Source organism: Arachis ipaensis, chromosome B10 (genome assembly GCF_059453495.1).
Source record: "Arachis ipaensis isolate K30076 ecotype BB chromosome B10, ASM5945349v1, whole genome shotgun sequence".
In the NCBI taxonomy this organism is placed as follows: Eukaryota; Viridiplantae; Streptophyta; class Magnoliopsida; order Fabales; family Fabaceae; genus Arachis; species Arachis ipaensis.
This window is the reverse complement of record NC_142435.1, coordinates 11,482,017-11,509,971: the sequence shown is the minus strand read 5'-3', so window position 1 is coordinate 11,509,971 and position 27,955 is coordinate 11,482,017. Positions and strand designations below refer to the sequence as shown.

Sequence of the window (27,955 nt, the reverse complement as noted above, 5' to 3'; positions counted from 1 at the left end):
CTGTGTATGAAAGGGATGTACAACAATACAACATTTGAGCATTAGAAATATGCATTAATTAGTGACTAATATTATTGATATGATTAATTTGTAATCAACAATTACCACAAAAAAAATAAACAAAGTTGTTTCAAGAATGAAAATGGAAATGAAAAAATAGTGATTATGAGTGTTCTTTTTAGTGCTTCCCGCATCCCTCAACTCAACTGGTGAATGGCTAATCCGTCAAGCATCGAAACTTCAAGAATTCGCTGCATACATAAAGTAAGATTCCAATTTCTGATACAGTTTAATCGGACTAGTTAGCGAATCACTAAACCAACTCAAATTGGTAAGTGATTATGAGTGTTTAATCTTCTTGTTCTTGTTCTTAGCATAACTCTTGAGATGAAAGTCAACGAACAGGGCCAAAAGAGAAGCATTGAAAACCGCATTGAAGCACCAACCCCAGATCCCGGAGCAACCGGACCCGTAGAAGTGCTGGTACAGCATCAAACCTGAGACGGCGAAGCTGAACACGAACTGCACGATCTGGCAATCCGTCACGGCGCGCTTCCACCGCGGTCGGATCCCTAGCCCGCTGAGGAAGTAATAGCCGTACATGAGCACGTGCACGGAGGCGTTGGTCACGAGCGCCACCGGGAACAGCGACTGCGAAGTTTGGAGCCAGAGGTAGCACATGACGAGCACGGTGGCGTGGTGGTACACATGGAGGAACGTGAGGCGCGCGAAGGAGCGGGAGAGAACGATGAAGAGCGTGTCGAGGAACTCGAGGATCTTGGAGAGGTAGAAGACGTAGGCCCAAAAGAAGAGAGGCCCATTGGGCCTGGTGTTTGGAGGGAAGCAGATGGCCCAGTTGAGGTGAGGGATGTGGGAGAGTGTGGTGAGGGCGCAGCCAAGGGACATGGCGAGGGAGAGGATGAGGAGGCTGAGATTGTGGAGTGCCGTGAGTGGCTTTAAGAGATTCGGGGAGAGTGGCGGAAGAGGGAGGACGGAGAGGATGAGGATCAGGGATAGGTAGGATAGAACTGCCGCCGACAGGAACATGGTGGAGGAGAACGGGGTTTGAGGTGGGTCCCATTGGAAGTTGAGGATGGTTGGGTGGTTAACTAGCCAGTATTGGAGGCCGGAGATCATGGCGTTCGCCGTCATATTCATACCCGTGAATACCGATTGAGATGCCTCACCTTCACTTCAACTGGTTCGCAATGTGTGGTTTTGGATAAGTGGGGTTTTGGAGAATGTGATGGATTGCGTTATTAATTCACTTGGGAGTTGGGACTTCGCTGTTAATACTAAATAGATTTTTTTTTTTAATTGTAAAATCGCCCCAACCATACTTCAAGCGAGAGGAATATGTGTATATTCTTCTCATTTTTGTGCATTTAAGTCTTATTTTGGTCTCTGAGATTAACGAGTTGCATTGATTTAGTCCTCCAGATTCCGATTGCACTAAATTAGTCATCCAGATTCGAAAAAATGCACCACGTTAGTCTTTAGCCTATTTTCCGTCACCGGATGACTAACGCCGTTAATGACGTAGCCAAATATTACCACGCTGGACACACTAACGGTTATATGATGTGGCGTAAAGTTTGATTTACTCCAATTTAGTCCTTATCCCCCCTTTAAAACCTAAGTTCATCATGTGACCTCATCATCATCTTCTTCTTTTCGTTTCTCTCTGGTTCTTCGTCTCTTGCTCCCTTCCGAGTTTACCATCATGATTGCAAGTGGGAGCCAGAGTTCCATGCGGTCCAACACAAGGAGTTTCAGTCGAAGTAGAGCATCGGGTGTTCCGCAGTGGTGTGGGTGTGAGTGCCGCCCTGTTCTTCGGTGGTCCACAACAGAGGCTAACCCTAACAAGTCATTCTTTAGGTGCCCTAACTACAATATTAATGGTAAGAGGTGGTGTGGTTTGTTTGTCTGGACTGACATTGGAGAAGAAGACCTCAGAGGAAAGGTAATTTCTACTGTGGATGGTGACCAAGTTAGGGTAGATTTGGCTTGGAGAATTGGGAAGATAGAGGCTGAAGTTAGAACCCAAAAAATGTACATTTTAGTTTTGGCTTTGTTTATAGTTTTTGTTGTTGGTTTTATGTTGGTAGATAAAGCTTGAAGATGAGTTTGTGTTACTGTGTTCAGGGTGGAAGTGTATTAGAAGAAAGAAAAATTCTCCTTCTCAAATTTTCTAGTTGTTTTCTGTCATTCAATGAAATTGTTAAAAAAAATTGCAAAAAATACATCTGAAGTAGCATAATTGAAGCTGGAAGAAATTGTCATAATAATAATAACCATATCAATAAGTTTTAACAAAAGTAACAATAATCCTGCCATATTAATGACAACTCTCCAGACAAGTAAAGAGTAGTTCTAATTCCAAAATACACCTTAGCTAAAGGACACAGAGTGCAATCATTGTCATATTGTATTCAAATATACTAAAAGTTTACTGCCATAAATTCAGCCCACAAAACAAAAAATATGATTCACAAAAAGATTCAAAGTTTCATCTAAAATAGGCTGCACAGATCAGGTACATCTTCATTTCTTCTTTCTTGGTGGCTTGAAGCCAGGTGTTGGGACAAATTTCAGGAAGTTGGCCAGTCTGAAAGATGTGGCTGAGCTTGCTCCTTGTAGTGGATCCATAGTGATCGATCCTGATGGTGGTGTGGAGGACCTCCTTCTGGTCTGCAACTTGGATGGCCTCGCAGGTGGATCCTGTTTCAGTAGGACATAAATTCAGTTGAATGTGGACAACAATTTTTAGTATGAGTTGTGAAACTAAATGCAAGTATTTCTTGACTATGTTGGGACTGTTGTGCATCGGAGTAGTTTAGCTGGGAGAGGTCGATCTCAACCACCTGGGCATCAACTGGTGCAGGTGCCTAAGCAGGGGCTTCTGGAGTAGCTTGAGAAGGTGCTTGTGGATGAGACTGAGCAGGTGCATCTGGAGGAGCTTGAGTAGGTGCTTGAACAACATTTTCTTGTTCAGTGGGCTTTGTCTTAGTAGCAGCTGCAGCTGCAGCTGCATCAGCAAGAGCTTGAGCAACATCAGCTGCTCTCTTTTTTGGACAACCCCTCTTTATGTGCCCCTTTTGTAGACAGTATTTGCAAGTAAATGGTTTTAGTTGTCTCTTTAGAGTCTCAGTCACGTTAGATTTCTTGCTTCCTCCATTACCCTCATCTGCATCCTTTCTCCTTTTCTTTGTTAGTGGTCCGGGCTTCTTCTTTTTCTTTGAGCTTGTGGTCTATTCTGCTCAGATTTTTTTCAAAGAGATTGTCCAGGCAATGGATTTACATAATGTGCATAAGTGTCTCTATATGCGTCCATAGTGATCCACTTATGACAAAAATCTTCAGGTCTCTTATTCACCCTTGCGAGTACTGCACACGCATGCACACAGGGCATTCCTGAAGTAATTAACAAAGTAATGTGTTATTAAAGTATTTAACACAGGTCTCTTATTTAATAAAGTATTTAATTACCTGTTAGCATCCAAAATTGACATGTGCAGAGTCGTTTGCCCAAATCCACTACCATGTTAGTTGGATGACCATGCACTTCAAACTTCTCATACTCATCATCCCCAATCCAGATTGGCATCCAACTCTTAGACTCCTTCCTGATCTTATCCAACCTACTTTGAACCACTGGTGGTAGCTTTCCCACATGGTTGGCTAACTTAACTTTATTTTTAGCGATTGACCTCATGACAAACATTCTGACCTCCTCAAGTAGCGTGATGATTGGCTTGGCCCTTGTTTCCTTAATTCTTGCATTAAAGACCTCGCAAGCGTTATTGCAGATATTATCAAGTTTAGGAGCATGATTAAATGCTGACTTTGTCCACGACTCCATAGGCCCCTTGTTCAGGTAATTCCAGGCCTCTTCATTAATTATTTTAATCTTCTTCATATTGTCAGAGAAATCTTGATAAGTTGTTGATCGTGCGCATTCCCAAAGTAACCCCCTTAACTCTAAATCCTTCCACTGCTTGTTAAAATTTCTCCATAAATGTCACACGCAGAACTTATGGTGGACATGAGGCATTACCTCCTGGACTGCAGAAAGCAGGCCTTGCATGTGAATCAGATACAATTCGTGATACATAATAGTCCCTGAGTTACAAATCGTGACACATAATAGTCCTTGAGTTACAAATCGTGACACATAATAGTCCCTGAGTTACAAATCGTGATACATAATAGTCCCTAAGTCATATTACCAATACTATACACAAACAGTATAATCAGTCAGTTCACAGCTATTCAGACCAGCATGTGGACACATAATAGTCAAAGAACTTACATTAACTAGCAGTAGGCTACACCTTAAGAACTGTTCTAATAATAGAGTATACTATGAAAGGGCATGGAGTAGCAATTTATATTTACCTTCTGCATGTCGCTCATGAAGCACCATTTGTTTTCTTTATAGTCTCTGAGGTCCTCATGGAGTAGCTCCAGAAACCACCTCCAGTTCTCCGTGTTCTTGACGTCCACAATTGCCCATGCTATAACATAGATGTGATGATTTGCGTCCTGACCCACAGCGGATAGAATCTGGCCTCCAGTTTGTGTTTTAAGGAACGCACCATCTAAACCAATCAGTCGCCTACACCCTGCCTTAAAACCATTCTTGCACCCACTAAGACATACATACATCCTCTGAAAGATTACCTCTCCATCTGGTTGGGGGATGGTTCCTATTCTAACTGTTGAACCTGGATTACACTTCAAGAGGGTTTCTCCATAGTCCCTGACCATTGCATACTGGGCCTTCTCATCTCTATACACCACAGCTCTAGCGTCTGCCAAGGCTCTAGAAATTGAATTCCTATTTAGCACCAGATCACACTTGGACTTGAAGTAGACAGCTGCCTCACATTGTCTGAAGTTAGGATATTTCCTAACCTTCTTCACTAACTTGCTAGTCAACCAGTTTCTATTTGCAGCTCGGTTGGTGGCTTCTCTAGCACATGTATGATCATCATTGAAGGTTTTTATCTGCCAACATGTCTCCTCATGGTCTCGTGAGGCATATACCACCCACTTGCACTCCTCATTCTTACAGACAGCCTTGCATCTCACAGCATCGTTCTTAATAAACTGAATCCGCCTATCTTCTTGAATTGTAAACTCTCTCACCGCCTCTCTGAACTCAGACTTTGTATTAAACTTCATCCCCACCTCAAGTTTTAAATCACCGAACCGAATACCATCTCTAAATACCGGGAATACATCATCTGGATCTTCTTCAGAAAATTCATCTTCCGAAGGAGGAGGAGTCTTCATTTCTTCCAAGTGCCAAGAGTTGGCACCATCAGACTCTGCTCCAGGATCCAAAGCGTTGTCCAGGTTTTCATCTCCTGTCACAGGGACTTCTAAGAAACTTAAGTCCACCTCACACTCCTCATCATCCATCACCAATGCATCATCATCGTTAAGAAACTTCCTCTTAGACTTTGCTAGTCCCTCAGTAGGTGCATGCTTCAACCCAGGCTCTCTTTTCTTGGTCTCACATTTTTTTTCAACAACATAATCATCACTTGAGCTATCATCTCTCCCAGGATCATATGAACTGTCCTCTATGGTGTGTTCATCTTCAGAAGAAGACAACCTCAGCACTTATTTTTTCTTGTCATGTTGCTGCCCCTTCCTCACTTGTGAAGCAGATCTTGTGCAATAGGCTTTAGTTGTGATTTTGGGCTTTGGATTTGGTTTGGGCTTGGACACAGAATTCCGGTTGGGCTTGAGGTTGAGCTTAGAGGCATTCTTCGGGTTGGCAGTGGCCTTATGTGATGATGTAGTATTATTGGATTTCAGATTTGGGTTGGCATTTGAATTGGGTTTAGTTTTTGGGAGAACTGGAGGAGTATTGGTAACAGGATTTGCAGTAGTAGCTTGGCTAGGATTAGAGTTGGATGTGGTAGTGGGGTTATTATTTTGGGGTGTTGGGTTATTAGCACCAGGATCTGTTGGTTCTGTGGTCTTGGGTGGTGAGGTATTATGCATTGGTTCATTGTTGTTGGTGAATGGAGTCTCATCAGCAGGGACAGTGGGTATATTTGCTTGGTTTGGGGTCTTGTCTTGTAGGGGTTCATTGTCAGCTTCATCACTAACCTCTCTCAAATCATCATGGTCACCCTCAATATACTCCACAATCTCATTTCCCTCAAGAATTTCTGGTGTTGAAACTGCATGCTCAAAGTAAACATCAACCAGCCCATCATTCTTTTCACCCATGAAACACATCTCTCTCAACTCATCATCACAATTCAGAGCTCTTAACCTAATGTCTAAACTCCTCCCGGGCACATGCCACCAACATTCTCCTATCCTATCATATCCTAGTTTTTTATAATAATTTCTAACCCAAAAAACATCTAAAGTATCTACATCAATGTCACCAACGCATGCCTTCTTATCAGGAGAATATATAGTCATCCCGTTTTTATTTTTCTGAAACTTTCTCCCATGGTGGAACATAATATCTAAGTGCACATCCATCTGTATGATTCAAAAAAATCTCTTTTCAGCACCAGTTCCACACAATGATCCCTTTAAGATAGTTTTCATCAACTACATTCATATATGATAGAAATATATATCAAAATAACACACATTTATCCACCATCGGAACAGAGCATGAAGACAAACCCCAAAAAAACAGTTGCAGACAACATCAAAATAAAATCCTAGCCCAAATTCCACTACAAACCTTAAGGAAAAACAATATACAAAACAATAAACTATGATCAACAACCATCAACGCATTCCCTAAAATTTGAAAAAATAAAATTTTAAAATCTTCACTAACCTCGGTGACGGAACAGAAGCTCCTTGTAGCGGCAAAGCACCTCCTCAGACAACTATACAGTGTTCACTCGTGATCCAGTAGTCTCCAGGAATCCTATTGCAGTTACTCGTTCCTATTTTGAGTGAGTAACGGAAGAGAGACATTTTTCCTCTGCGTCAATCATGGAGGAGTTGAAGACGAAGAGTGGAGACAAAAGAGGGAGAGGCCAACGTTTTGTTTTCCATCGCATAGAAACGACGTCACTCAAAGTGGTTTTTTAGCGCCAATTTAGAAACGATACCGTTTCCTCGTGTCCAGCGTGGCAATATTTTGCCACGTCACTAACAGCGTTAGTCCTCCGGTGACGGAAAATAGGCTAAGGACTAACGTTGTGCATTTTTTCGAATCTGGGAGACTAATTTAGTGCAATCGAGATCTGGAGGACTAAATCAGTGCAACTCGTCAATCTCAGGGATCAAAATGGGGCTTAACTCCATCTTTTGTACATATTTTACGCATAATTGTTTTTATATTACAATTAATGAATAAAAAGTAGAAAAAGAATTAAAAAAAAATCATATCATAAAAAATATATATTTATTAATAAACCTAAAATCGATACAAATATAATTTCTCGGCTACCTGCCACTGCTGCACACGCTTTTCATTCCCTTGTGTAATTACACTTTTCGAATTTACCAATTTTCATTACACTTTACCTGCACCATCTAATATTCAAATTGAACTTGGGAATGATGATAAAAAGGTAAAAAAAAACAATAATAATAAACAAAGGACGACGGAACTTTATATGCTCAGCTATATTTTATCACCGACATTTCTATGCATTTATTTACCTAAGCTGGTATTACTTGACACTTGTTTACTGAAACATAAGAGCTCTACTCTTGAAATATGAAATATCAATTGAAGTTGTATGGTTGAACGATTGAACGGAAGTGTTTCGATCAAAGGGGAAAAGAACTAGCTCTACTTTATTTGAGATTCAAAATATTACTACAAGTTTCGGATAGGAAACACAATATGGATATAAAAATCCGGGAAAAAAATTTGAAAACAATAAAACCCCCTCAAGCTTTAGCGTGATGAAAAATTTGGGGCCACTAGTCACACTCAAACCCCTCCAGGTTCCAGAGTATGCAGAGCCTGAAACCGCAGGGACACCCGAGCAGTAGCTAACAATGACAAACAGCAAAATTGGATAATGCCTACGTTTACATTTGAAGAAACTAAGCTGTTCCTGCAGCAACCTTCTTCCGTACAATCCTTTTTCTTCGAGCTTTAGGGGCTGACGATTGTCCATCACCAACGGAACCTGCATTCTCTTGTTTGATGCCCAGTAGTCCAAGGCCTGAAACAAGTGCATTCTTAGATATAAACCATCTTGAGGACTGTTTTTCTACATTTTCAGAAGGCCTGCTGTAAACTTTCTTCAAAAGTTCATCCGAGTGAGCAAGGGGATCTGCCTCCACTCCAAGCCAGGCTCGCCTGGAAGTTTCTCCTAATTGAACGTTCATGACCCTGCATAAAATTCAGAGGAGAAAGGCCATATTCATGAATAAGTACATAATGACCACATGGTAAACTGGTATTGGGGAGATGAATAACTCAATGGGGGGGAAAAGCACACCTCAAGGCTGTGCTGAAGAACAGTGCGACTCCAATGACATCAAAATGGCTAACCATTGCTCTATCAAATCCACATAGCAGTTGATATCTCAGATTAGCATAGATTCCAAGAAAAGCACCATAACCAAGTGCATTGCTGCTCACACTTGGGACTGTCACAGATAACCTGCCATTCAGGCACAACACATAAAAAGATAAAATTAGCATTTAATACTCATAATTTTATCAATTACAAGTAAAACTCATTTCTGAAGCTGATGAAAATAAGGTGGGCTTCAACCCTGCATACCTTCCCTCCTTTTTCCGGGCCAAAGAGTTAGACAAGGCACCCTGTACTGCACCAGTGCTTAAACCAACCATGCACAACTCAGCAGCCTTGAACAAAAAGCATTGGATTCTCTTTTGCAAGTCAAATTCCCTTAGTGGATAGCTCTTTTCAAATATGTTGTTTGGAAGCTTCTGCAATGTATTTTGTAGATCAAATTTAAATGTGTTGCCGTATGATCGACAAGGAGCAAGTGACCAAACAACTACTGCATTGCATGCTGCTACTGTCAGCACATTGATTAGTGCAAGATCCCACTCCTGCTTTATCCTAGAGATTCAAATTAAATTTAATCATTATCACTTCAATTCATTGATGAGAATACAGATAAACCTTCAAATCAATTTAAGATAACAAACACACCTATCCTTCCGATTTTTAAGTTCCCACCATACTGAGCAACCTATTGTAGCAGCTTCCTCTAATAGAAACCTATACATGAATGCAGGATCTGCCAGCAACCTGTGCAGTACATCATTGATATATCAGGCTATACAGCTTATAAAGGAAGTTCAACATATTAATTTCCATTTCACAAATTAGCAGCACATTGAAGATAAACATGATTCCCGAGTTTTACTAGCGACATGAGAGGACATATATTTCATGCTCCCACATGTACATCACCTGAATTCGAAAATTAGATACCTAACAGACCACTTAACCCCACTAGCACAGAAATATAGCCCTCTTGTTCTTTCAAGAGGGAGAAAAAACAAAGGTTTGTACTTCTTTTAGTTGATCGAAAACCTAACCTTACCTTCAAATCCCATGTAAAATTGTAAATATACTAAGGTTTTTATCAGAGGACTTTCTTTCATATCTTTTCTACCTTTTGTAAAGAAAATTCCAAAAGAAGTAAAACTAACAATCCAGCAGCATGAAAATTAATTGCACATATACAATTGTATTGTATATACAGAAAAGTTTTGTTTTTCTGGGTTTTTTTTGGGGGGGAGGGGGGGGGGTGTTTGTTCCAAGAGGCCATAGCTGAGATTACCTGCCAATGAAAGCCCTTGATATTCCTTGTGGTAGTGCTCGTGAAATAAACCTACTAGTGGTTGGCCTGGCATTGATTGAAAGGAATTTTACCATTTGAGCTGAGCTAACCAATCCCTAAAATTAAAATTTTAGTCAGTTCCTGCATATAGACCTATACTTCATAGTCTAAACATAACCTGAAAAGCACAGTACCAATTCATAAGCCTGCCGAAACCCAGCAGGCAAATCCATCATCGTCTTTTGCCATTCATTTAACACAGCATCCACAAATTTACGATCAAATAGCTGCAACAAGGAGAAAGACATTACAGGTTTTGCATATATTCTAAAATGAGGACAGACTCTTAAAAAGATTTGTTATTGCCAGAAAACACTCTTAGATAGCACAAATGAGATTTCTAACCTCTTCAAGAAGTATCCGTCTCCTAAACAATCCGCCTTCATCTCCCTCATCACCATCATCAAAGTCATCAAAGTAATCATCATCATCACCATCATCATCGCCTCCGTCACCACCACCATGATTGATTTTCTTTCCAATACCTCCACTACCTCCCCCAACATCTAGCTGCCGAAGGAAAATAAAAAAATAAAAAATGAATTCGCAGATACTAACTTGCAAATAACAGCACAAAGACTCACTCGTTAAACCACAGCCCACATCCACCACATAACTATCAGACACCACTCATGAGTAAGACGTTAAAGCTAATAACAAGACACTATAAATAAAAATAGTTAACTGGAAAAAAGGGAAGAAAGAAAACACAGAAATGACGCTTCTATCATCAGTGTGTTGAATTCTGAAGCTGCTTAAGTACATATATTAGTTTCCTTCCTTATAAGCACGTAGAAGACACAACTACGTAGCTGAAATAGCACTGTAAATAGAGAAACAGCATAGCTAAGCATTCTTTTATTGATTTCCTTCTACTTTCCGTTTCAACTATCCAAAACCGAACAAGAAGTGTTTCGAATTCAACCCTAATTTACCGTTGCAAAAGAAACAAAGAAAAAGCACAAACCTCAGGGCTCGACTTGGTTTGCTTTTGCGTCGTGTCAAGCTTGGATTTCTCAAGCGTCACGGCGCCAAGGGAACCGTACTGCCCCTTCATAACCGGACCCAACGAAGCCGAGGAAGAAGGAGACGAAGAATTCGAAGCCGCGGGGGCCGCAAAGCAGCGCTCTAGCATAGAGACGGAGTCGCTGTCCACCTCGGCGGGGGACGCCGAGGCCCTAATCGGCAGGAAGCGGCGACGGCGGTGGTGGATAAAGGGGAGAGGCGGGAGGGAGGGTTTAGAGGACAAGGTGTTGGCGTTGACATGTGAGTTCATAGGCATGATTTGCGCCGTGTGAAACACCGCGTGAGACATTGTTGGTGGTGCGTTTGGATGGACAGAAAATTGTGATTGGATTTTGCTCAGAAAATGTTCATGAGTGAGGAGAGGGCGCCTCTCTCTAGAAAGTTAGTAGAGAGAGAAAGCGAAAGAGGAAGAGAGAGAGGGGATGGGGCGCTGAGGGTGTAGATAGCCCACTCTGGACACTTGAGACCCAACAAGCCAACAACCCAATCCCAAAGGCCAAGTCAATTCATTCTACTCTAACCAGCTGAGTTCACTCGCCGGGTCGACTCAGCCGCCTCATTCACAGTTATCATTGTTTTCCTACACTTTCTCATATATAATTCGATATAAAATATTTATATAGTTTTATCAGGCTGGGCCAATAAAATAAAATGAAAGAATCCTTATTATCAGTAGTTTAATTAAAAATTTGAAAAGATAAGAGACTCGAATCCGCAACCTCTTAATTGAGTATGGGGAGTCTATTAATTAGCCAATGAGTTATAACTCAAATGACATAGTCTCTCCATACTCAATTCCTATCTTTGGTATAAAAAAAAAAAAATCAGTAGTTTAATTAGCAGAGTCTTTTCTTCCCATTCAAGGTTGTTATTAGAAGAACCAATAATTTGGTAATGTAAACATGCATGCAAAGCAATAAATCATTTGCCTTGCTTGTGAAGAGCACACAGTTTGTGTCCTTCTCAAGTAAAGCAAGCCAGCTACAAAAACTAAAACCCATAGACATAGATGAACGAAATCAAAAACCATTATCATCATCAAAGGAATCCCTTTCTTATGGCACCAATCTAACTTTTCCTTCACCTATATATACATGTAAATAGGTCCAGCTTATTATTGGTTCTGGTTCTTCCTCAACAATACACCCTCCATTCTCCATTTTGCTTGCATACATACATGTCCTTAACAGGGCGTCCTCGAGTGATCGTGAATGGAGTCCGAAGAACAAGAAGTTTCCACTGTTTCTGGTGCCTTAACTGCCAACGAACAGTGAGAATACCTGCTACCTATCCAAACGGTTCTCTCTGCCCTTATTGCTTCAATAGACTCCGTTATGAGCTTGACATAACAAGGCCAACAAGGTTTCTCTTCACCAACAACAACAATCTGGAACCTTCACCAGCTTCTCAGCTATTGAATGGCCTCGCTCTCATTCTCCATCCACCTCAACACAATCATAACCGATGGGAAGGACAAGAAGAAGAAACACTAGAAAATCAACAAGATCCACGAGCTTGGATTACTCTCAGATTCGTCAGGCCAAATAACAACGGTCCACAGAGACTTATGCCTCCACCGCTGCAGCCGCAACCGCAAGCCAACAATAACAGCGATCCGATTGATGAATTCATTCAAAATTTGGTCGAGAATAATAACAACCGGCCGGGGCCGCCTCCGGCTTCGTCTTCGGCCATCGCAGCGTTGCCGGTGGTGAGGCTGGCGCGGGAACAATTGGCTAGTGATCCGAACTGTGCAATATGCAAAGAGGAATTTGAGGTAGATGGAGAAGTGAGGGAGTTGCCGTGCAAGCATTTCTACCATTGCGATTGCATTCTACCATGGCTGCGCATCCATAATACCTGCCCTGTCTGCCGCTATGAGCTTCCTCCTGTTCCGGCGAGTGAGAATCAGAATAATAATCATAATCATAATATTAATAATAATGAGCAGCAGAGGTTTATTAGCTTCAACTGGATTTTGAGACAAATTGCTTCGATCAGTAGCCCCATTCGTGCTATCTTGGATTATTGGACTCACAGACATTACTCTAATCACCAAGATAACAATGCTCCTGCTCATGATGATGGAGGTAAATTAATTAACATAACAATAATCAAACTCTCGTTAATGAAAGCCATACATACATGATTGCCTAACTGATTAAGCTTTACTTTGGAGTGTATATTCCATGCAGGTACTATTAGCTCTTGGTGGAGAGAATTGTTCATCTTATAGCCTCAAAGGTGCATAGTATTTATTAATTAGATTATTATGAAAGATTCTGATGATGACGATGATGAAGACTTCAAAAGAGAGTACTTCTCCTGCATCCTGGTTTACCTTATTATTATTATTATTATTATTATTATTATTATTATTATTATTATTATTATTATTATTATTAATTGTTTTTTTATTATTTACTGTATATAACATTTTATAACTTTCTCTGTGCATATTAATCGCTAGGGAAATTCCCTTGCTGAATTGAATAATTTGAGCTGTGCATCATCATCATCATCATCATCAAGTTGTTTAATTTTTCCGAATTAAATAAATGATGAATTAACCATATAAAAATAATAATAATAATTGAGAAGGAAAAAGAAAAGTATTTAATTTTCTTATTTTTGTGTATTCAATCAATTCATGTGCACAAATATTTTCAAAACTTACTAATATTGTAAAGTTGTAATTTCATACTAGTACTTTTAGTTGGTTTTATTTTTTTATTTTTTTTTTTGTCTCTCTTTTATTTTATTTTATTGCGTGTACTTTGTTTTTATATTCTCTTCGTAAGAAGATTTCTGAGACACCTGTGAATTTCGAAAAAGAAAAAGAAAAATAAAAAGAAAAAAGATGAGAAAATGAGCGAAAGAGAAAAGTAAGAAACGAGCGTGGGAAAGAGAATGGTAGGAGTGAATGGTCCTCAGCTTTTCCTGTCGCCAGTTTGCAAGGCAGCTCCTTACCCACTTGATCTCATCGCCACTGCCGCCGCCGGCCACCTTCTCCGCCACTGCTCCAACCACCATCTCCGCCTTGACGCCCTTCTTCACTCCTGTTTCAAGGTCTCTTATTAACTTATTCTTTTACTTAATTTTGCAACAAATTACGCAGCGTTTTTGTTCGATTTCTCTGAAGAATTTGTAATTACTTCATTTTTATCATGGGAACCTGCTGAAATTGAGGTCATAAGTGTCATATTATTTGAAAAATGTTGCTTTTCGGTGAATTTCGTTTAGAAATTAGAATAATCATGGGGTCCTAGTTCCTTATGATGATTATACGTTTAGGATAAAGAGGTTATAGACTCATAGGCTACTATAGTGGTTGACATGTATCAATATAATGGATCCTTGTTTGGTTTTGTCTATTATTTTGGTACCTTAATGCTGCTTTTGGAAACTGAGACAAGACACAAATACTGAATTGAGCAATATTTTGCATCACTTTCTTTGTATTAATGTCCTATCCAAGCTACCAAAAGCAGCCTTAATGAAAATGAGCAACCTCTTGTGGCTTCTCAGTCTTCTTTTGATGTTGTGGTAGCATACCCTGATGACTCTAGTGTTTTTCTTCTTGAACAGAAACTCACTTCTCTTGATCAACTGTTTAAATTGAAGGATAAATGGTGCCAAAGTTCCCTTAAACTCAAAGGACTAAATTTTCTTCAACTTTCAAACAATGATTTGAATTCCACATGTTCAACTAGTTTCTCTTTCTTTAATGGGGGAGGACATGGAGCACACTTTGGAAATGATGGGATGTCTAACTCCAAGATGTCTGGAAACAATCCATTTAATGGAAGGAAATGGACAAACATTCTCCTTGCTGCTAATGTCTTGTGAGTATTACCATATTCCCATGAATTTTCTTTTACATTGTTGTGTGCATATAGCTGTAAGTTGTAACAATGCATAATTTCATTTCTTTTGTTCTTTAATTCATAGTTTCCTAGTTTATTAGACAGTGTTAGTAACTTGGTGTTTCTGCAAATCGTCAGACTTGGTAGATATCTTATTATTTTAATTATTACTTGCACAGATTTTATATTGCACAACTTGCAACCCAAGGCAAGCTTTTGTTATGGGGAGCGAAGGTAAGGTTGCAATTAAGAATATGAAAACATCCTAAATTTTGTGTAAGGTTTTACATGTCAGGTGTGTATGTTACTAGATAAACAGTCTGATTGACAAAGGACAATTTTGGAGACTCGCCACATCTTCCTTTCTGCATGCAAACGTTGGACATCTCCTGGTCGGGTCAAATATAATTAAATTGTTTGAAGTTTGTTTTGTTACGGCCGATTTGTTCATTTATTAAACTTACTGCATACTCTCTTCAGATCAATTGTTATTCGTTAAACTCAGTTGGTCCTACCGTGGAGATCTTCAGTGGTCCTAAAAGATTTCTTGCAGTATACTTTGCCTCTGCAATTGCAAGTAACGGTTTATATTCTCTCTACAATAGCCGATGAAATTGCTTACCTCCAAATATTCTGATTCCTCAATTTCTAGAAAATCAGGTTCGGCTATGAGTTATTGGTTCTGCAGAATGCCTGCAGTAGGTGCATCCGGGGCAATTTTTGGACTAGTAAGTTCTTTAAATATTATATTGGCCGCAAATTCACTCTACTTCCTTCTTGTTATTCTACTGCTGTACACATAGATAACCACAATTGAAGCTATAATTTTATTTTTACCTCTCTCCTAATTAGCTATACACGATTCAGGTTGGGTCAGTTGCAGTGTTTGTCTTGAGGCACAAGGACATCGTAGGAGGTGGTAAAGAAGATTTGCTGCACATAGCACATGTAATTGCACTCAATATGGTAAGGGTCTTCTTTCCCTGTGTCTTTTCATTTAATCCTTCTCGATTGTATTATCACTCATCTTCGGATAGCGTCTGCTTTCTCGTTCTGAGCTAAGATGCTCAGATCACTTCTGAATTCTGATTCTGCTAAATTGTTGCTCTGACATTAATATTTGGTCAGATTTTTATGCATGAATGTCATGTACTTGCTTAAATATGTAATATACTTATATGCTTGTGTTGGGGAGAGAGATTTTTTCCATGCAATTTTAATTACTTAGGGAACCTTATTCTTCTATTGACTTGTATCATCACTCTATGATTTATTGGGAGGTTGCTGTAAGCCAGTAACTTATGTTTCTGGTCTTTTGTGTTCTAATGGTGACACACATTTATGATGCAGCTCATTGGACTATTATCCAATGGCATTGACAATTGGGGACATGTAAGTATTGCACCGATTTATATCTCATTTTTTTATCCCTCAATTTAGAGTTAATCAATGAACCTTTTTCAAATACCTTCAGATTTTTAGTTTCTTTAGTTAGGTAGCACAGTTGTTGGCCATACAAAAATTAGTTTCTTTTACCCTTGCTAATGCTACTTTTTGACATGTTCTATTTCAGTTAGGAGGGTTAATTGGTGGAGTTGCTGCATCTTGGCTTATTGGACCTGCATGGAAACATGAATCTACATCAAGGGATGGAAGAAGGCTCTTCACTGATAGTGCTCCATTGTATAAACTCTTCAAGAATAAGAGAGTACCTAAGCAATGGAAATAAGATCATAATGTTGGTGCTTAGAATGAGAACCTATAATTAAAAGAACAAATTGTCAATTTCTGGTTATTTGTAATGATTGATTGTATTTTACATATTTCGTTTAAATTATTTTTTTTCATGCTTTTATATCTTATTTTTATTGATACTAATTTTTCTTTTCAAAATAAAAATCACATTTCTGTAGACTCTTCATTTTAACTTTTTTACATGTTTATAATTTATTACTTGCCTATAAAATTAAATTATAAATTAAATTGATGGCTTCAGTTTTTTTTTTTTTTTTTTTTTTGGGGTGGTTTTGAAATGTTGATCCTAGAAAGGGCAAAGTATACCTTTTCTTACATTTAGACATTAGCATACATTATTGCAAAAACTGCATCTTATAAGTCTTATTTTCTTAAATAATTTAGCACTCATCTGAAATACCGTAAAAAGAATATATTGTTTCTCGATGTCCTTAAAAATGTAATTTTTTAACCATTTTAAGTTGAATAAACTATCCTTAAATTTGCTGCTCCAATTTTTTATAAATATATTCATGAATGTGATTACTCAGGAAAGTAACTCTGAAACAATGTCATTAAACAGAAAAATAAAAAAAAAATTTTTGAAGTAAAGAGAGCTCAACACAATATGGTGGAGTGTTAAAAAACACAAAAATAGTAAATAACATCTGACAACTCAAAGTACATAACATCTAGTCATCTTCGACATTGCCATCAACAATCAAAGGGTTTTACCACCAAGCCATTCATCAGAAAAAGTAAAAGACTTGTTCATAATTTCCACCACACTTGAAGCTCGATTTGTGTAAATTCTATCATTCCTTTCTAGCCAAATCGTCCAAATAACAGCAAAAAATCCAACAAACCACCGCTTCCTCTCATTTTTTTCGTTGAAATTTTCGTCCAACTTTCAAAGTGTTGCTTCAAAGAATCTGACATTGTCTAAATCCTTCCAAGAGCGAATAGTCAAGCTCACCACACCTGTCAAGTGAACTCACATCCAATAAACAAATGATAGGCAGATTCTACAGACTTACAACATAAAACACACATATTCTCATTCTGGTCAATAACACCTAATCTACACCGTCTATCCTTAGTATTCACCCTGCCGACCAAAACAAACCAAGAAAACAGCTCAATACTCGGTGGGACAAAACCTCTCCAAATAGCATTAGTGAAGCTATAGCTTGTGATTTCCTCCGGAAGAGCTTCCGCTTGCAACACCTGTACAAAAGAGTTAGTCGAAAAAATGTCTGATCTATCAAACTTCCAAACCACTCTATCCTCTCTCTCAGTTGTCAGTTTAACTGATTGTAAATGCTCATGCAGTTGGTTTACTAGCTCCAACTTCCAGTGGAATAACTCTCTTTTTCATTGGAAACTCCAAATCCACTCTATCCCATCCAAAAATTCACAATCCCCTATAATAGATCCTTTAAGGTTTGAAACCGATAAAAGTCTTGGAAACATATCTTTCAACACACCACTAGGCAACCAGCTATCCTCCCAGAACCGGATTGTTCTACCATTTTCTAACTCCATAGACAAGCCTCGAATCATCCTTTCTCTCACATGTGGCTCTCTAATTTGTAGTTGACAGATGTCTTTCCAGGGACCCCCTCTTATAGGTATCGATTGACCACTCAGTATCTCAGCAGGATTCATATTATTACAGGAGCAAACAACTTTCTTCCATAAGGGACAGCCTTCTTTCGAAAACCTCCACCACCACTTGAATAGTAGAACAGTGTTCCGAACTACTGTATCACCAACTCCCAACCCACTTATCTTTTTTGGAGCCATTACTAGTTCCCACTTCACCAGCGGCATCCCGTTCTTTCCGTCCTCTTTACTCCACAAGAACCGTCTTAGGGAGATCAACTTCTCCGCTACTGTCTTTGGCAACTTGTGTAAACTGAGATAGTAAATTGGCAGATTATTAAGAACAGACTTAATGAGAACCAACTTACCCGTCTTATTGAGTGTCTTTGCTTTTCACAGACTAAGTTTTTCTTCCACCTTGTCAATCACTGGTTTCCATGTCTTAACAAGCCTCCGATTTGCTCCCAGATAAATGCCCATGTATCTGACTAGTAACGACGCCTCCTTACATCCCAACAAATTACACATCTTTAGTGTCCAACGCCGCTCACAATTAATCGGAATAAAGCTGGACTTCTCAAAATTAATACTCAACCTAGCCATCAGCTTAAAACATCGCAACAATCGTTGGTAATTCCTAATAGTCTCCTCCTCAGTAGGACAGAATAGAATAATATCATATGCAAATTGCAAGTGTGACAACTCGATGTTATCCCGTCCAACCAGAAGTGGAAATATACGCTCATTCCTCACCAGCTCCCCAATTATTCTATGAAGAATATCAACAACTAATACAAACAGAAAGGGGAACAGTAAGTCTCCTTGCTATAGAGTGTAGACCCCTTTTCATCTTGAAGGGTTTAGAGGGAGCTCCATTTATAAGAATTGACATAGATGCGCCTTAATCCAGCTCCTCCACCTAAGGACAAAATCCATTTTATGTAGCACAGTATCTATAAAACTCTATTTGACCTATCATAAGTCTTTTGAAAGATAATAAATTAATAGGATGCATCATACGCATTGAGTGCAAAAAATAATAATTATAATAATATTTTAATTTAATATTTATGATTGTGAATAGTAATATGATTGTCAATTATAGCCAATTAGTTGATATATATTAACTTGTTAATGAATCTGCGAATAGGCTAAAGTGTTGGGAATGTTGTTGAGGCCCTTTAAACCAAAAAAAAAAGTTCAAAGGGAAAAAAAAATTATATGAACTCTGATTAATAAATAAATAAATAATAATAATAATAAAAAGACATAGTGGAGTAGTAACGTGTAAAAAATAAAAACGCACACACATTTGTGAAGGGTGATAGTGTTTAACTGCTTCCTCTGTGAAGTGTTGGTTTGTTTCATCGTACTTGCGGCCATCATTGTCACTGTGAGTGTTCCTTTCTCTCTCCTTAGCTTGTTCTTATTCATGCACTCATTTTTTATTTCACTTCCTTGTTACATGCACAACCTTGTTTTCATTTATGATTGAACGAATTATGTTTATTTTATTTCTCAATTGGGATTCATAAATGCAGAAGCTGCATTCCTAAATTGTGATTCCCTACTAAATTGTTATTAGTTTTTAATAATTGTTGTACAGGTGATTGAATCCACACCCCCACATGGATGTGAAAGGAACTATTTATTATGAGAGAAAGCATGTTCCTAAAACTAATATTCCAGTGATTAGTGATTGCAAATTTCTAATTGACTTCATAATGAATAATTACTTGGGACCTGATGTTAAGTCTGATATTCCAAGACGTTCAGTTTCTCAAAGACTAATTACAGGAATGCCACCATACAGATTCACTGATTTGGGACCTTCCTATGTTAGCATTTCTCTCTTAGAGAGATTGTATTACTATTTACTAAGATATGCTCTCCCTGGTCTTGTTCTTGATATCAATATGTTTCATATGTATCTAAAGGGAAAATTGCTTTTTCCAAGCTCTGATTTTACTGAGAATAGTAAGCAGTTTACAAGTTTTTACCCTTTGGATCTTCATCCACAGAGGTGGTTCCCTGAGAGCTTTAGAATCATTAAAGGCATTGTTTTAATCGATGATCCTATTTCGTCGGGCATCAAGGAGAAGGATTTAAATAGGTTCATGTCTTTAACTGGTGTGAATACTTTAAAGTTGAATCAAAATGAATGTTTAGGTGTTAAAATTGACACTCAAGTAGGCAAGGATGTTGGTGATAGTAATGGAGCCAACGAGGCTCCGGAGAAACAGTCTACGCAAGAGTACAAGAGAAAGTACATTGACGACACTCCGCCAACGCCGGAGTTCCCCCGTGTTGTCCCCACAAAGCAATATGCCACCGGAGATCATTCCAAGAAGATTTGTAGCAGATGGGATGGACCTTCCTTGATGCCCCTTCTCTCTATTCCAGACGTTGACGATTGCGACCAAGGTTCGTCTTTTGTTTTAACAGGGACAGCCAAAAGTGGGAAATGTGGTCCTCCTGTGGGTGTTGTGGATATTGGCACTAGTAAAGCAGCATATCTATTCCGGGTTTCGTTACCAGGGGTCAGAAAAGATTATAGTATGTCTCTCCTCTTTTTGATACTCATGGTTATTGTGATTGCATTTTATAAATGATTATATGCTGGACTCATTGTTTTTATAAACTACAAAAAATGGAAATGGCCTTTTAAATGTTATACCACATAGCATTTGTTATAGGCCTCTGATAATTGTTGTTCCATCAATGATGTTCATGAATGATGTTGAGGAACTCCATAGCTAGCTTAATGCCTTTAACAAATTGGATAACCATAGGAAGTGAAGTCCATAACAGTTATTTCTGTGACATTCTTTTCTTTTAGTATATATTACCATTGCTGCAATGAGCATGATGGACTAATATTTTGAGAAACATATAACTAACACTAGTAAGTCTTGTCTTGTTTTTGTATCAGGTCAATTCAGTTGTGAGATTGAATATGATGGGAGGGTTCACATCAAGGGGTTGTTAGGTGGTGGAAGAACCATAACAAAACAATCACGAGTTTATGACATGAAAGTCCGGCAGTTGTGCTCGCCTGGACCATTCACGCTTTCATTCAGACTTCCAGGGCCGGTCGATCCAAGACTGTTTGCACCTAACTTCAAATCTGATGGCATTTTTGAAGCAGTTGTAATCAAGCACTAGCTAGTTATCAGGGAAAGAGTTAAGAGCAATTAATCTTCCTTTGTAAGCAAAATTTTGAAGTTTCCTCAAGAGAATGAACTACATTCCTTACCTTTTGTGGAAACCTTGATTGGCTAAAATAATTTTGTTCATGTAATTATTTAGTATAATTTAAAGAGTTTTATCTTATGGGAAGCCTTTTTGGTACAACTCTTTTAGACTTTAGAGTCATTTTAATTAACTACCATCTATGACATACTTGACTTAATCTATCCTCAACAAATTTAACTTCAATTTCCACTTGAACTAGTTTACGTTTGTTCAACTACTGATGTGTCATCCAAACCTTTATCAATAGCTAGATAAAAGAATTTCCCTACACAACAAAAGATGATTGGCACTGGTTTAGGCACATTTCAATGCAAATGTGTCATACTTGGAAATTATTTAACCTCCTGTTGAGACAAAATCAGTCTCATTCTACCAAAGAAAGAAAAATGAAAATCGAAGAAAAAAATGTTTTGCACTTCTAGAGTATTTTTTATGTTTACATAACAAACTATAAATCTTTGGAAAGTTTTCAAGTTTACCGGTACACCGGTATTTCATTAATTTTTAACCGTTGATCTTAATTATATATGTAATTAAGATCAACGGTAAAAATCACTGAAACACCAATATACTAGTACACTTGAAAATTTTCCTAATTCTTTACCTATTTAACAAGAATTATCTAGAATTTTTACATTTATCTATAGGAGTGTATAACAGAAGCAACCTTTGATTGTATGAGAACTAGTTACATTTTTTCTAATTTTAATTTAAACCACCATTATTTAGAATTCATTGACCTTCATATTTGAGACATTATTCGACTTGAAATAGTAACTTGTCTAAAGTCAGACCTTCATACTTCTTAGGGTTATGTTGGACCTAGTCACATTACATGTGACAACTAGCTAACTACAAGTATATTCAGATGCCAAATTTTACAAAAACCTTTCGAGAATAAGGGGAAAGAGATTCATCCTTTTCCATATTCCATGCATATGGCATATGTATATTGTGTGGTACGTATAAATTGCAATTTAATCCGCATATGCCTTACTTAACTACACAGAAAATGAGAAAAGTATCATTCAATTTTTTGTTTTCTAGCGACTTCCATGGTCCCTTTCAGAAAGCATCTTGTTATCTTTTATCTTTTTCTGCATATTTTCCACTTCGCGAATTTTTTAAGAGAGCACAAACAGTGAGTACTGTAAACTTATCACATTGCTGCATGTTACTACTGTAAACGTTTTACAGACTCAGATGCTCAAAGAACCTGTAATTACTTTGCATATCATACAGTTGAAAATGAATACAAGGGATGGTTCTTTTGACATCTGAAGGCCAATATTGCTCTGGAACATTCTCTTCGTTAGTTGATCCCTTTGGAATCAATTTTTCATGCTTTATAGAATAATAAAAACTAGATTGAGAGGCCTGCCAAATTTTCTGGCTTTGACCTTCTAAGTTTAACCACCGGAAGCTTTACAATGGTGGTTGCGTTGGCTGGAGTAAAAGTAAGACCTAGTAGAATTTGTCGAAAGCTGCTTCCTTCTTTCGTCTGTGCAAAACTTCCAAAGCATCATGGTTAGGTTGATGTCCTTGCATGGCTTCAAGATCCTTAGGCAACATCTCCATGTCATCAAAATGTGATATCATTGAGGAAAACAAAAGAAACTAATAGCATACAAAATCCCAGTAGAAAAATTTTGCTATGGAAATCACCACCTGCTGAAGCTGCACCCCAGAAACAAAATATGAAGTTAAAAACAGACGTTTTAAGATCACAAAGCTAATCGGGTGGCCAAAAATCAAGGGATCTATTATATTATGTTTAATAGAATCTAATAAAATAGCACAAGAACTTTAAGATGATGATATAGGTTTCACTTGTTAGAAACATATTAGGTAAACTTATCATGAATCCCACTTACAGCAAAGCAAAAGAAAACAAAAGGAGGATCAATCAGTCCAGATAAACTTACATATTGAGGATGGAGCAAGTGAATAAGACACCAGTCTTTTAGATATTTCTTCACCCTGCAGAAGCTTGGAGCCACGGGTCACCCGAAGATCAGGTGACGCATCTGGGACTTTCTCCGTATTGTGGCTTGCTGAATGCGAGGTAGGAGTAGGAGCGGGAGGTGAATGATATTGGGAAAAGGAAGTTTTAGAATAATTCTCTCGTGAAGGCTTTGAAGGATATAATCCACTATATGGACAGGGGTCTGGAGGAAGTTTAGTCACAGCAGAAGATGCAGGTGCAGAAACTTCACAGTCGAAACAAGGGGGTTGCTCAACACTTGGTGAGGGTACTGGAGAAATTGATGGCAACGGAGAAGGAGAAGGAGAAGGAGAAGGAGAAGGGGAAGGAGAAGGTGAGGTGGCATGCAATGTATCCCTTAAAACAGAGGATAACATGATTTGTATGACAATGCCAAAGCGAGAGTAATCAAGGCCAAGATTTCTTGCAGCAGGGCCTTTTAATATTTCAGCTAATTGTCTCAATCTTCCAGGTAGGAGGCTCCCAAAGCCTGGCATGACTGAAGCCTGCACTGTTACTGGAGGAGCTACTGTTGAGCCCTTTGCACTTGTTATTTTTACAAACACATTCTGCAGAGAAAGTGACGGTATTGTTATTTATTAGACATCATACAAACAGTTAGTAGAAGGTTTATTTGGCAATCTATGCTAGACTCAAACAGAAATTGTAAACGCCAACTGGAGCAAGAACAGAACATAAGAGAGTTGTGCATCTGGACTTTGCTGTATCCAAAAACTACATTATTTTCTCACCAATAAGGATGGATTTCATTTATCACCAACAAGGTTTTGGAGTTACAGAGCTCGTACTTTGCCAAAATAGTACAAAATTTAACGAAGAGACATTAAACTTCTGTAGCCGTTTACCAACATCACTTGTTTTGCTTTTCTCATTAAAGGGATATTTTACTAAATTATTCACAAGATATAAGTAGCAAAACAGGTTATGAGAATAAGAACATACCTCATTTGACTTCAGATGCAATCCAGACTTCAATTCATCCTTTAGGTCATCAATATTATCCAGCACTTCTGATGTTGAGTTATAAAGAGTAAAATTAAAGAGAACCTCAGGTGTCTGCCAAATAGTAGCCGACTGCACTGGTATTACAGTCAACCCCCCAGAAAACTTCAATATCTCAAATATACATGCATTCCCAAATATTGATTTTGTCAGAGTCAGATTGGTTTGCTGGAGGAACAGTTCAAGAAACGATGACCGCAGCACACTCAAGAGTGCTGGATCTATTGAAGCATTCATTGGAACAGAAAGAACACCGAAAACCACGTCAGTCCAGTTAGGTTGAACACTTTGGCGCATAGATAGGACAGCCACCTGTCAAGAGTGAATAGCTTGTAAGAGACTTGCCATGCCTAAACTGAATCTAGGGGGATGAAAAGAAGATAAGACCAAAGAAGCTTGCGGCTGAACCTTTGTATTTGGAAGACCTATTTCACCATATATATCATATTCTAATCTTTCAACGTATGGCAGAACTTCTGAGATGGGTCTGTCCATTCTGAAGGAAGCTTGAAGGAAAGCTGAAAATATTATCAGGAAAAAACGTCATCATGGTAATTCAGGAACATCGGTTACAGAAGCATCGAAATGGATATACCATCAAAAGAACATTCATAGGAAATATAATATAAAAGAAAGCCAAGCACAAACAAATGAGTACACAAATCAGATGCAACATACACAACAAATGATGTGAACAACAAAAAGACTAAACATTGAAAATCAATGCCTTGGACTGAACATTAACCACAGTTTCACAAGTATTACAGTTCTTGAGTCCTCTTGGAGATTCCCATCAATATAATTTTGTCGGCAGAGCTTATTTCCAAAATAGAACAAATTTTATATCTTTTGATCCACACATTTGTAGTTCCAAAACATTAAGGAGAAAATTAACCACCAATCAGAAAAACATCAGACTCGTATTAAAAGCTGAATAACTACTCTAACAGCCAGAGGCAGTATATAATTCCTCAAACAAATAACCAAATAACCAAAAAAAAAAAAAGGAAGCCATACAACAAGAACCGAAAAAAATCTAAAATTTTGAGAAAAATATCAATACCAAATTACCAATAAATAAATAGACGGTTTCTCAGAAGAGCCAAATTCGGGTTAACAGAACACATCCCCAGCGAACTGATTACTGAATTCGTGTTAGTAAGTACGCAATTCAGCAAACAAATCATAAATATATATAATTATTAGAAATTTAGAACATTGAAATAAAATAACGAAAATGCAAAATATAAGAAAATTTGGCGTTGCTTAAAGCATGAAGAAGGGAATAATTCCTCAAGCGATGAAATCAAAGAAAAGAGAAAGCGGTAAGGACAAACCGCTATGCTTAATTTCAACTTTGGCGTCGTAGCTGAGTTTGTGGGCGTAATTGGGAAGAATCCAGAAGATTCCAGAAAGAAGAGCGGAGAGACTGAGTATGAGAACGAAGAGGCACTTGAAACTGATGGTTCCGAGAAGAAAGGAGAAAGCACGGCACACGATTCCCGATGAGTGTCGTTGTTGCTGTTGAGCGTTGTTCCTCTGCTGTTGGTGCTGCAGGTACTGCTCTGGTTCCTGTTTCCCCATTTCCAAAGCATCTGGAATGAATCACAACGCAGCAAACCACAATTCTCTCTTTCCTTCTCTCTCTGAGGTTCAGAATTTGTCAGAAGCAACGAGAAGAAGTGGTGGTTAGAGAACAAGTGTTCATCTTCTTTCTTCTTTCTTCTTTCTTCTTCTTCTTCTTCTTCTTGTTTTCCACTTTCTCTCTCTAAAGTAGAAGTTTTGAACACATTCTCTCACTAGATTATAAACACACTTTTTACGGTTACTGTACAGTGTTAGTGTGTATATCTTTACTTGCAATGCAATCTCTCTGCTCTACTCTTATCTCTCACTAATCTTTTTACAAAAAATATAGGTTTAATTATTTTAGTAAATTTATAATTAATTTTTTATATTTTGTTTTTTGATTAAATTCTTATATTATTTTTATATTTATAATTAAATTTTTTTATATTAAAAATGTTAAAAATTAAAAAAGTATTCTTTTCATAAAATATAAAATAAAAATTTAATTTTAATATTTTTTATACTGATAGTAATTTAATTATAAAATTAAAACTAATATAAAAATTTATCTAAAAAAATTAATTATAAATTTAATAAAATTATAAAATTAATATAATAATTATAAAGTAAAATAGCATTTAATTTTTTTAAAATAATTACAAAATGACTATTGAGGAGCTAAACCGAGTGCCTTAAAGGTATAAATCTTATGCATTCTTTAACATAGAAAATTTGGAAATACAATAATTATTTATGAGTTTATCTTTTATTAAATTCAGAAAAGTAAAGTAAAACAGTTTTTTTTAAATAAATAAAATGACAATTGAGAAATGGGAGAGAATACCCTAAAATTATAAATCTTAAGCACTCTATTAATATAAGAATACAATAGTTTTTTTTTTTTGTATTTACATAAAAGGTAATTAATAAAAATGAAACAAGATAATAATAATAATAATAATAATAATAATAATAATAATAATAATAATAATAATAATAAGTATTTTAATTTTTATATATTGTCGATATAAAATAATTTTATGTAAATAATACATTAATAAAAATAATTAATTTTTAAATTAATTGATTTAAAAATCATCTAAACATATAAATCAGATTGAATAATTATGTAAGACTTTTTACTTTAGATAAAAATTAAACTTTAATAATAATAATAATAATAATAATTATTATTATTATTATTATTATTATTGTTATTATTATTATTATTATTATTAAATGCCGGCTTTAAAGGGTAGCGAAACGTTGAGGAGAAGCAAAGGTGAAAAAGAAAGAAAAGAAAAGAGTGTGCGAGCATAAAGCCAATGGAATATGTTATGACTTATCACCATATTATTATCATCATACTTCAATCTTATGCAATGCCACACACTATTATCATTCTCAATCAATTTTTTTTACATGATAATAATTTCTATATAAATTTGTACCATTATTATTATAAGACCTAAAAAGTATTTGAGTTCATAATTAGGTATTTTAAAATGTAAATATATATTATTGAATGAATAAAATGAAAAGAATAAAAAATGACAACTTTGTAAACGATTTCAATTCATTTTTTGTTTTGTATATTAGGTTGATAATAGTATTTTTTTTATTATAAATTAGTGAGATATTAATCTCAAATGTAACTGCATTTAATTTGAGATACAAAAAGAAATTAGATTATATAATTTTTAAAATATAAAAATTGAACTCTCCAATTTTTACTTCTAAAAATAAAAAAAAATTGAAGTACAAAAATCAGACATTAATTTCTATACCTTCCATATTTTTAAAAAATTATCAAAATTACAATGATAAAAAAAATCACCCGTCTCATCTTTACCCAACAAAAAATTAGCCATTTGGATTACTTATTAGAATACTAGTAAATAGAAATTTTACTAAAATAAAATAATGAATTGCTTAATGCTTATCATGTACTAGTATTCCAACCTCCTCTATTTAATAATTTATAGTTTTTCATTCACATTTACAACTGGCACCACAACAATAGCATTTTTTGTCGTTTAAAAACAAACAAAGTAAC

General features: G+C 37.0%; 6 protein-coding genes and 1 pseudogene across 9 annotated transcripts; 3 read left to right on the top strand and 4 right to left on the bottom strand.

Moving 5' to 3' along the window:
* Window positions 1–50: 50 nt before the first annotated feature.
* Window positions 51–1,375, bottom strand: LOC107624509 (fatty acid elongase 3-like). Its single transcript, XM_016327002.3, has one exon. The coding sequence runs from the start codon at window positions 1,156–1,158 to the stop codon at window positions 340–342; it is 819 nt and encodes a 272-aa protein (XP_016182488.1). The 5' UTR covers window positions 1,159–1,375; the 3' UTR covers window positions 51–339.
* Window positions 1,376–2,509: 1,134 nt separating this feature from the next.
* Window positions 2,510–3,412, bottom strand: LOC148579147 (uncharacterized; annotated as a pseudogene).
* A 4,352-nt stretch (window positions 3,413–7,764) lies between these two features.
* LOC107623077 (plant/protein, putative (DUF3411)) lies at window positions 7,765–11,506 on the bottom strand. The gene is made up of 8 exons (XM_088505859.1): window positions 10,805–11,506; window positions 10,183–10,347; window positions 9,972–10,064; window positions 9,778–9,893; window positions 9,141–9,239; window positions 8,742–9,047; window positions 8,454–8,618; window positions 7,765–8,344 (listed from the first exon to the last, which is right to left on the bottom strand). The coding sequence occupies exons 1-8, from the start codon at window positions 11,150–11,152 to the stop codon at window positions 8,053–8,055; spliced, it is 1,584 nt and encodes a 527-aa protein (XP_088361985.1). The 5' UTR covers window positions 11,153–11,506; the 3' UTR covers window positions 7,765–8,052.
* A 489-nt stretch (window positions 11,507–11,995) lies between these two features.
* LOC107621962 (E3 ubiquitin-protein ligase RING1) lies at window positions 11,996–13,193 on the top strand. Its single transcript, XM_016323913.3, has 2 exons — window positions 11,996–12,953; window positions 13,059–13,193. Exons 1-2 carry the CDS (start codon window positions 12,041–12,043, stop codon window positions 13,097–13,099), a joined length of 954 nt encoding a protein of 317 aa, XP_016179399.1. The 5' UTR covers window positions 11,996–12,040; the 3' UTR covers window positions 13,100–13,193.
* A 473-nt stretch (window positions 13,194–13,666) lies between these two features.
* On the top strand, window positions 13,667–16,584 carry RBL10 (RHOMBOID-like protein 10). Of its 2 annotated transcripts, none has more exons than XM_016326282.3 (9): window positions 13,667–13,932; window positions 14,488–14,708; window positions 14,909–14,963; window positions 15,041–15,121; window positions 15,210–15,306; window positions 15,390–15,457; window positions 15,597–15,695; window positions 16,080–16,121; window positions 16,303–16,584. In XM_016326282.3, the coding sequence occupies exons 1-9, from the start codon at window positions 13,774–13,776 to the stop codon at window positions 16,456–16,458; spliced, it is 978 nt and encodes a 325-aa protein (XP_016181768.1). In that variant the 5' UTR covers window positions 13,667–13,773; the 3' UTR covers window positions 16,459–16,584. The 2 variants fall into 2 exon arrangements, with proteins under 2 accessions (XP_016181768.1, XP_016181767.1); XM_016326281.3 differs by having other exon boundaries at window positions 13,668–13,932; window positions 14,452–14,708.
* A 2,788-nt stretch (window positions 16,585–19,372) lies between these two features.
* On the top strand, window positions 19,373–21,407 carry LOC107620111 (HSP20-like chaperones superfamily protein). 3 transcript variants are annotated; one of them, XM_021114440.2, is made up of 3 exons: window positions 19,373–19,461; window positions 19,675–20,624; window positions 21,001–21,407. In XM_021114440.2, exons 2-3 carry the CDS (start codon window positions 19,697–19,699, stop codon window positions 21,231–21,233), a joined length of 1,161 nt encoding a protein of 386 aa, XP_020970099.2. In that variant the 5' UTR covers window positions 19,373–19,461; window positions 19,675–19,696; the 3' UTR covers window positions 21,234–21,407. The 3 variants fall into 3 exon arrangements, with proteins under 3 accessions (XP_020970099.2, XP_088361685.1, XP_088361702.1); XM_088505559.1 differs by having other exon boundaries at window positions 19,396–19,461; window positions 19,654–20,624; XM_088505576.1 differs by lacking the exon at window positions 19,373–19,461 and having other exon boundaries at window positions 19,634–20,624.
* A 1,062-nt stretch (window positions 21,408–22,469) lies between these two features.
* LOC107623585 (uncharacterized) lies at window positions 22,470–26,189 on the bottom strand. The gene is made up of 5 exons (XM_016325907.3): window positions 25,668–26,189; window positions 24,739–24,848; window positions 24,271–24,642; window positions 23,249–23,876; window positions 22,470–23,000 (listed from the first exon to the last, which is right to left on the bottom strand). Exons 1-5 carry the CDS (start codon window positions 25,912–25,914, stop codon window positions 22,906–22,908), a joined length of 1,452 nt encoding a protein of 483 aa, XP_016181393.1. The 5' UTR covers window positions 25,915–26,189; the 3' UTR covers window positions 22,470–22,905.
* Between the last annotated feature and the right edge of the window lie 1,766 nt (window positions 26,190–27,955).